General features: G+C 36.9%; 1 protein-coding gene across 1 annotated transcript in view; it reads left to right on the forward strand.

Moving 5' to 3' along the window:
* RUNDC3B (RUN domain containing 3B) overlaps window positions 1-9274 on the forward strand; it is a 50821-nt gene extending 41547 nt beyond the window's left edge. Inside the window, exons 9-11 of the mRNA XM_030230845.2 lie at window positions 5271-5417; window positions 5791-5906; window positions 6912-9274. Coding sequence (XP_030086705.1) covers window positions 5271-5417; window positions 5791-5906; window positions 6912-7057 — 409 coding nt within the window. The 3' untranslated portion in view covers window positions 7058-9274. The remainder of the gene's footprint in view (window positions 1-5270; window positions 5418-5790; window positions 5907-6911) is intronic.
* The last annotated feature ends 574 nt before the right edge of the window (window positions 9275-9848 follow it).

A 9848-nucleotide genomic window follows, 5' to 3' on the forward strand; every position in this document is an offset into this window, starting at 1 on the left:
TGGGAATAGCTGTGTAAGCCTGATGAATGCTTTGGCTGCTTCTGTTATTCTTGAATAAATGTAAGTAAATTTACAGATATGTATCTGCAGACACTTATTTCCACCCTGGGAGTATGTTAGTATTGATTAGTCTCATCAGTAATCTTTTGTAATAGGCAGGAATTCTTTAGCAGGATGTTTTTACTGAACAGGCTTTTTTTTTGTTTTTGAACAGGAGCCTAATTTTAATAGTAGTTCTTGGTATAGAGCAAAAAAAAAATATAAATGTAAGGCAAATATTGGTTAGTTTTTAATAATGTACTTCAGTACTAAAATGTTCTCATTTCATTTGTTGGTTGTTTTGTCAAGAAAATTATTTCTTGCAGTAGAATTTTCAATTTGTGTGGAGTTTTTTTTTTTTTTTCAGATATAAAAAAAATCCCACCACAATTCAAGTGGCCTAAATGTTATCCTGGATCAACATGGCAAGACTTTGTATATTATACTTCCCTTATACATATGCATTGTGGAAAAATCTATACTGTGAAATAGTACAAAGGGTATTTGGTCATTTTAAAAGAAATGCCCTGATTTCAGCTGGGATAGAGTAATTTTCTTCCTAGTAGCTAATATAGTGCTGTTTTTTGTATTCAGTTTGAGATTAATGTTGGTAATAGACTGATGTTTTGGTTGTTGAATGTTTTTTCTCGGCCTATCTCTTCACTATTTCTTTATAGTGTTTGCAGAACTTGAAACCCTATGTGAAGTTATCTTACAGAAGTGTTGTTTGGGGTAAGGATTGCTAAGGGTACATCTGTTAACTTTCTGCAGATTATGGAACAGCTACTGCTACTTTTTTGCCAACATGATTGTAAAGGGATGGAAATAGTTGTAGACACAGAGGATACCAGTTAGTTGGATGAGAGAGGGGAAGCTCAGGCTCTCAGGCAATCAAGAATTTTTTCATGGCTAGATTAGAGAATGTACCATAAATAGGCTTAACCACCCTCCTCTCATAATATGTTCTTACATAATCCTCCTACACTGCACAACACCTCTGCACTCTGCAGTCCCACTGTGTCAGTACAGGATACCCTGTTCAGCCATATCTCACACACCACCTGTCCTTCATCCCAAACACAGCTGTACAATCTCTTACTAAGATCCACTGTATTCTCCATGTACCAACTGCCTTCCTGAGATTACTGCTTTTAGCCAATGTTTTTGTCTTCTTTTCCAGACTGAAGAAAAGGAGTTAACAGCTTGGTGTATATGCTTGTTTTTACTCAGGTTTAATTGTATTTCCTTGTTTTTTAACTTCCTCCTTTAGTAAATCCTATTGTTTCTCTCCTACTTACCCTCTTTTCATTTTGGAGTGTCCTTGCTTTTACTCCTATATTAAATGACTTAACATACTGTCTACAAATCTTATCTTGCATCATCCTTAAATCCTCACAGCTACAAAACCAATAGAACCATATTATATTGAACTTGATTGAAAAATAGACCTGCATACTCATTTCAGGAATAGTCCTGCCTGAAACCCTGCAGCACCCCTGCACAGAGCTGGCCAGCCTGGTTACAGTGTTCGCATTCTGGGGGACAAGAGCACTGCTGTAGAAATTCAATATGCCCTGGATAAAATAAGTTGTTGTCCTTGGAGAGCTCTTAACCTCTAGAAAGTGTTTTTCTTGTCTGAACAAGAGCAGGACAGCTCTAGATAGTCTTGCACAGCCTTTTTCCACATTTAGTTTTGAAATTTGTATTTGCTTTTTTCATTAAAACTTGATCATATTTTCTTCCTTTTTAACTTTTTCTGTAGTAAGTATTTTTGTATCCACCTCTTCTCCTGTTTCTGAATACTTGTAGCAGGATCATCTTTCCTCGTGGTGATTAGGAGTGTGAGGATTCTGTATGCTGTGTTCACATGGTGATTAGGGATGTGGTTTAGTGATGGACTTTGGCAGTGAAGGGCTTATGGCTGGGCTCAGTGATCTTAAAGGTCTTTTCCAACCTAAATGGTTCTATGTTTCTAATCAGTTTAATACTTTGACTCTTCAAATAAATTTGGTTAAACAAAAACACTGCCAGTTCTTGCATATCGAGGGAATTGCTGTCTGCAGGCAATATCTCTATAATGGCTCTGTGCTGCAGTGGAAACCTTTGATACTTGAAAAATGTCTGCAAAAGAGCTAAGACCTAAATAATCTACAAAGCAGATAAAATAAATAGTAAGTAATAGCATCTGGTGTGAATATTTTGTATTTTATTGTCTATGCTACTATTTATATATATGTGATACTGTGCTTGGACTGATCATATAAATTCAAATCTACTTTTACATATTTTTAAAGATTCAAAATAAAAGCTTTAAGAAGACAATATTTAGTTCTCAAATATTTAAGAGGAGAATATTTAGTTCTCCTCAAGTTTATCCAACTTGATGCCTGGTTTTCTTCCTGAGCGTGGTGGAGTTGTTTAAGAAGTGATTAACTGAAACTATCTTTAAATGTTATGTTAAAATGCTTGGAAAATTTTGGTGAGTCTTTGCTTCAGAATTTCTTGGTTCACATGGTAGGGTGTAAAGATTTGTGGAATATAGAATATAGAAATATTAGATATATTCAATATAGAAACCTATGTCAAAAGCAAAAATTCCACTATTAGGAACTTGTCTGTATTTGTGTGGCTGTGATAGCTTACAGGGGTTGTCCAAATGGAAATTTGAGTGTACATGTTACATGTGTGAATTTGTATTTAGGCACTGTGAGCATAGTTCCTCATATAAACTGTGTCCTGTTTTGAAACTTCTGTGAAAACCTTCTAGATGGCCTTCTGAATAAGGAGGTGATGTAATGTACCTGGCAAATCTCATAAAAACTTGCTATCTCCCTGTTTCAGTTTCCTCAAATCAACAAACCTGTGGCAGCTCTGTGTAATGCTCGATGTTCCCCAGGGAATTAGGGTTATTACATGGGGAAGTGAATACCATGCAAGATACTTGAAATTATTGAGAGTTTTGGGTCAGCAAAGTGGTTATTCCTGTAGACCTCTTAGGAGGGTGAGGGTGTGGATCCCTGGATAGATAGGTTGATTGTTTACCTGTTAGAATGCTGAGGGAATTCGTCATTTCCAGAGAAGTTTCTTGAAACTAGTTTTAATCACAGTTGTTCTTCATCCTCTTTTTGTGCAATAAAACTCTGAATCTTTCTCCTCTGTGAAACTCAGCTCCTATAAGTTCCTTACTGAGCTTACTACTGTCTTACTTTTGTGGGAAATTTTGGCTCTTTAGGCACTGTTATTTTCCCTTACAGAAGTTCCTGTCTAAACAGTTCAAATACCACCAGAATAAAAACTGTATTGTAAAAATAAACCTGCTGACAATGGTATTGGAAAATTCAAGTAAATGTATGTGTATCATGAATAGTTATTTTATTTACTGTGCAGTTTGGCATTTTGGATAGCAACATGGCATTTGGCTTTGAACTTCTGAGTGCATTTGGTAAGGAGATGAGTAAATTAGCTTTTTTCTTCAGGCCAGAGATAGTCAAACTCCTTGTAGACCAGCATTTTACTATTGTCTAGTATTTTGTGGATTAGAGGACTTAAAAACTAATTACAAAATGCTCTTGCTTTTATTTCTAGTTATTCTACAGCAGTATAAGGGCAGATCAAAGGTTGCTCTGTGCTATTGGAAAAAGGCCGGTCTTGTCTTGGAGCCTGAAAAACTATGCACTTTCCTTATTTCAGTATGATTTTTGGCAGGTGATTTCCAATACTGGCATTTTAGCTTCTTCATTTCTAGAATTTTAGAAAACTGTTTTTCTTCATTGGGATATGAGGCAAAACTAATTTGAGCATTTAAGGTATTCAGTTTACATTTTTTAATATCAGTTATAGACATAGTTACTAGAAATTGTGAGGTGATAGAAAACAGAATAACTATGTGTTATGAACATGTCTGGTTTTTAGTTCATTCTGGAAAAGTATTGAAGGGGGGATGCAAGGGTGTTCAAGCTGCAAAAAAAAAATTTGGGGTTGAGGGAAGCACATCACATTCCCATAGTGAGCTTGCAAAATAGCTGGCCTGTTAATTACCATTATGCTGGCAGAAAGAATCTTTTAAATGCAGTTTCCTTTCTTTATTGCTTTTGTAGAAGGATTCAAATGTCAACTTCGGTTTTTTTTTTGGTTCCTTAATATGTGTCAATATGTTTCTAAGTTGCTTCCCTTAGGAAATGTGAACAGTTTGAGATGCTTTGTGAAAATTGCTGTCTGTTGGTCACTTTAAGTAGAACATCTGGATGGCCACTAGTGGTGTTCCCCTTAGCCTGGGTTTGGGATAGGTCCTCTTTGACATCTTTATTGATGATCTGGATGTGGAAATTGAGATCACCCTCAGTAAATTTGCAGAAGACATTAAGCTGGGTGGGAGTGTTGATCTGCAGAGGAAGGCTCTGTAGAGAGACTTGATCAATGGGCTGAAGACAATTGCATGAGGTTCAAGAAGGTGAAGTACCAGGTCCTGCCCTTAGGTGACAACAACCCCCTGCAGTGCTACAGGCTGGGGAAGGAGAGGCCTGAGGGCTGTTTGGCAGAAAGGGGCTTGGGGTGCTGGTTGGCAGGTGGCTAAACATGAGCCAACAGTGTGCCCAGGTGGCCAATGGCATCTGGTATCAAGAGTAGTGTTTATTGCCCTGTACTCACTGCTGGTGAAGCTGCATCTCAAGTACTGCAATCAGTTTTGGGCCCCTCCTTCCAAAAAGGACATTGAAATGCTGGAGTGTGTCCAAGAGGAGGGCAGCAAGGCTCGTGAAGGGTCTAGAAACGAAATCCTGTGAGGAACATCTGGGGGAGCTGTGGGTGTTTGGTCTGGTGGAAGCTCAGCAGGGACCTCATTACTCTCAACAGTTTCCTGAAAGGAGTTTGTAGTGAATGGGGGGGGGTGTGTGGTCTCTTCTGCTGTGGCTGCAGTAACAGGACCCAAAGAAATGGCTTTAAGATGAGACTTAAGAGGGGAGATTCAGATACTAGGAATTTTTTTTCATTGTTCAGGTGGTCTGAAATAGGTCACTCAGAGAGATGGTGGAGTCATCATTCCTGGAGGTGTTTAAGAGACATCTGGGTCTGGCACTGGGTTTAGAGGTTACAGTGGCAGTGCTGGGTGATGCTTGGACTGGATGATCTCGAAGGTCTCTTCCAAACATGATGATTCTATGATCATCTATGTTCTGGTTTTCCTTTATTAAGGAATTCATTTAATATACTTTTTTTTTTTTTTGTATTCACAGAACTGTGCTAAAGAATAATGACTTGAGATCAAGACAGGAATTAACTACTCACCTCACCAATCAGTGGCCTTCCCCAGGAGCTCTGGATGTCAATGCTGTTGCCTTGGACACTCTACTCTATAGAAAGCACAATCAACAATGGGATGAGTAAGTTTCATGTTTATTTTGAGTCCCGCTTAGAAGAACAAAGAAACTGAAAATTATGTATTTCCCTCAGCATAATTTGGAACAAATCCTACTGGAGTCACTTGTAGAGTGATTTCAGTGAAAGGTCACTGGTAACTAAAATCAGTTTCTCTTGCTTTCCATAAAATTTTTCTTCCTTTGGATTAATTTAAAAAAAGGCAAAAAATTAAATCACTGCTTTAGGAAAGAACTGGCTTTGGAAATAAATAAGAATAGTGTTTAAGAGAAGAAAGATTAACTGCATAGTGTGATTTTAGAAAACTTTTTAAGGAGAGTAGAAGATACCTAGTTAGATCTTTAAATGTGTTGCTATCAAATATTACTTGCTTTGCAGGAAAAGTTTTCAAAGTCTGGACCAACTTTCAGCAGAAGTTAGTCTTTCTCAATCCTCTCTGGATCCAGGTCACTCACAGGATGGGAAGCAAGATGGAATGAACTTGTTAAATGAAGGTACAGAGCCAGTCTAATGTCCTCCTTTGATTTTGTTCTTAATAGTTCTGAACTTCAGTCTCTGTGAGACAAATTTTCAGTGTGAAGAAAAGACACACTGAAAAATATATTTTTCATTGCTATGCAAAGTGTTTCAGTTTCCCTAAGAACACTGCTTCAAATAAGTTTGGATTTATGAAGATACACACCCCACTCCTCTGTACTTAAAGCTAAGCTTCAAATGTCTTGTACATCTCTTCATTTTCCATCACAGAATCAGTCAGCTTCACTACAAGGGGGATCTGCTGACTTCTTTCTGCTATAACAAACTCCTTATGTTTCCTTTTTTTGGTTTTAAAAGGATGATTAAATGCACTGGATTTGCAACTAGCACTGTCATTCTTACATGTTGTACTTGACATTTATCTGGAGATGCAGCCTGACAGTGTTTCCATTAAAACAGAGAGAGGAACATGATATGAACTGTCTATATAAATGTAGTATATGCACACACCCCTTTCAAACCTGGATGGCTATCAAAGCTGAGCTGCTCCATCTTGTGGGCAGTTCTGAAAAAGCAGGAAAATATTGGAAGAATTGTGAAATAGTAGTATTTTGGGTATGGAATAGAAATTGTTATAAAAGAATCCTTTCTGTATCTCATCAATTCTAAGCTTTAAATAGATTTGCCAATACAAATCTTAGTGTTACATAACCACTAAACTTTCTTTTTTAAAAATATCAAGGATAAAAAAAATTGAAAAGCAGTATTAAAATCTAATTTAATCCAAGACTGATTTCAGCCCAGCCTGTAAGGCATGGGTAGGGATCTCTGTACCACCTGGATAGGGAAGGTGTTGTGTAATTTGTCTTCCCAATCACGTTTATGAAACATGCCTGTGCTGAAGCATACTATGGAATTCACAGTAGTGTAGATTAAACAGCTTTTTCTGTTCTCTCATTTTTTATGGTGAACTAATCTTGTGCTGCAAAAATTATTAGCTTAATGCTTATTTTTCTTCACAGGAAAGGAAGACACTCCATCATTGCTTGGTCTTTGTGGCTCTCTTACATCAGTAGCCAGCTACAAGTCTCTCACAAGTCTGAAATCAAGTGAATACCTTGCAAGTCCCACAACAGAGATGACAAGTCCAGGCTTAACACCATCCTGAGATGAACACAAGAAGGAAGAGCTTTCTGTTGTATGCATTTGGTTTATGTTCCATAAGATGACTTGCAGTGAAGACTGCTAGTGCTGAGTTAAAAAATAAGCTGCTTTATTTTTTCTTGTCACAGATACCTTTATAATTCACAAATCTGGCCAATTTTCATTTGCTTCTTCTTTCCCCCAGAGGACTTTTCAGATATTCTATTTTAGTCTGGAATTATTTAACTCTCTTGGTCAGGTAGAGAATGTATAATCTGATGTTTATGACTGTTTTTTAAAATGAAACAGTTGGAAATCAGACCCATACTTAAATGCCATCAGCTTTGTTTCTCCTTGCACTAGCCTGGACTGGCTCTAGCCACTGTACTCTGCAGTGCTTTAAATATTTATCAACTCCTGCAGAAGAGACAGGGAATCCTGAACACCACTCTTTGTAGGCAAATAAATACCTAAAAATCCAGCTTTTCATCTGTGTATATTGTGTAACACCTCCAATAGCATATTTAACCTATCTGCAGCTTCTCTCGACTCAGTGTTAGGTTTTGCATTCCTGTTAATATCATGGCACTTAGGAGATGTCCCAGTCACACTGAAACACAAACACTTGAAATTGCATGTGAATAACGAATGTAACTTGATCATATAAATCAAGCATACATAGAGATTTGTAAATGGTGAGCAAACTCACTAAATGCTTTTAAGTGGCCTGGGTTACAGATAAACTAACATTAAACAAAAAGTTTCTTGCTGAAAAGATGGAGGCTGTGGGTGATGGGGGTAAGCATCTTGCAAAGTTTGGATTCTGTGTTTATTGGCAAGATCCCAAGGAGAACGAAAAAGGGGAAACTATGTAATGACTGTATTTGTGTGTTAAGAGACTTTTCTTATCCCTGTAATAGTGCAGTAGGTATTTTTCTTGCTTAGGTAATACAGCAGAAATTCTCTAGGTCAGTTTTCTCAAATTATTTGCCATTGATTTAAATTACTAATAGGAGAAAAAAAATAGGGAGACATTTTTTTAAAATGTAACTAACTTCCCAGATTACCCTACAGTTTCAAAGTTTGCAAAATAATTTTTGAACTGCAAACTATATTCTTAATTCTTTGTAAGATACAATAGATCCTTTATCTATGAATTTTGCTAATCAAGGCAATGCTTATCAGTATGATTAGTAACTTTTTAAACAAAAGTGAAATGCGTGTAAGTATGCTGTATTTATAAGTGCTAGGGAAAATGCTTTTTTGTGCCAAAGAAGTTTCATAAATTGTTTACATGACTAGCTGCAATACAAGACAGATTTTCAATTATTGCTTACTCCTAAGTGTTTACAGTATGTCACTACACTCTGTACAGTTTTAGCTAATTTGCCTCTTGTGATGGTACCTTGGCACTACTACTTTAAACTGGGCATCATAGGGTGGGCTTGAAAGAAAGAAGATTCATTCTTACTTTAACTGAAATATTTGGTCTTTTTAAGTAGGAGGATATGCATTTCTGGAACTCATGGCACTGTTGGATTTAGATAGAGGATAAGAATCCATCTCCTCAGCTCTCTAGTCCATGCTGCTGGAGAACACTACATCCATGGCAGGGTACACAACCACTGATGCTACTTTAATCCAGAATTTTAAAGCAGTTTAACAAAACCACCAGGTCTTTCAAGCCCTTGTGTACCCACACAGGTAATTTCTCTGTAATAAACTCTGACCATTAAATCCTTTCACACACCTTCAGAATGGCCATTACTTCATGGAACTTTTTTTTTTGTTATCACATTAAGCACCTGTTTCTTGAGTAACATTATTTAATATAAATTTGTAAATGAGAGATGCATTTTTACTACAAATAAAATGAGGGAATCCAGATTCCAAAAGTTAACATTCTGCATCAATGTACAGTAATTTAATCAGTCTTGTTTGCTGTTAAACACTTCTCACGCCACATCAGTGTTTTGGAGCGGGCAGTAATCATGATCTTCAGTCATGTTCACTGATGGCTCTTTTCTTAGAGCTAAATGTGTTGTTTAGCTGAAGTCTTTTATGTAGTCTGATGTGTTTCTGGGTGTCATTTTGTGCATGGGCAATCAGTTATGTGCATCTTTCTCAGTTCTAAACATTAACCATTTTTTTAAAAAGAATTTTAAACCACAAAACTGTATGTTTTGTTGCCTTGACGGTCCATGAATGTTGCATGTAAATTAAAAATTTTGTATCATCACTAGTTACAAGTTGTTGTCTCTGTTTTAATCAGACAGGATAAAGTAAAACCATTCTGTAAATTACAGCATTACTGAGTTTATAGCAAATACTTTTCTTGCCCAAGGGGGGAGACTGGTTTTCTTGCTCTATATCATTCAGTGTCATCCAATATGTGTTGCTACTATGTTCTTTTAGGCTTTCTTTTGTAAATTTATATTCAAAAGTCACAGTGGAAGGAAGAACAGCGTTAAGCATCTCCTCTGGCAGCACCTAATGTGGCACTGAATGTCTTTACAAGGAGAGCATTTTTCAGTGTGTGAGGAATTTTCACCATAGACTGAACTCAATTTCTTGGGTAAAGCACACCCAAATGACAGTGTCTTACTAATCTGATTACTGAGTTACTTTTGTATCAGCACCCCCCTCGTTAAAATACACAAAAAATAGAATTCAACAACTGCATTGAAAATGCATGAAAAGAGGTAGGTAGTGAGTGTAGTTAAAAAATGATTTAAATCATAGAGAGGCAGCTCTGATTCAGTAATTTGAGTGCCTACAGGCAAGTGCAGGGCTACAGCTGTTCCTACCAGGAGTGC

Source organism: Serinus canaria, chromosome 2 (genome assembly GCF_022539315.1).
Source record: "Serinus canaria isolate serCan28SL12 chromosome 2, serCan2020, whole genome shotgun sequence".
In the NCBI taxonomy this organism is placed as follows: domain Eukaryota; kingdom Metazoa; phylum Chordata; class Aves; order Passeriformes; family Fringillidae; genus Serinus; species Serinus canaria.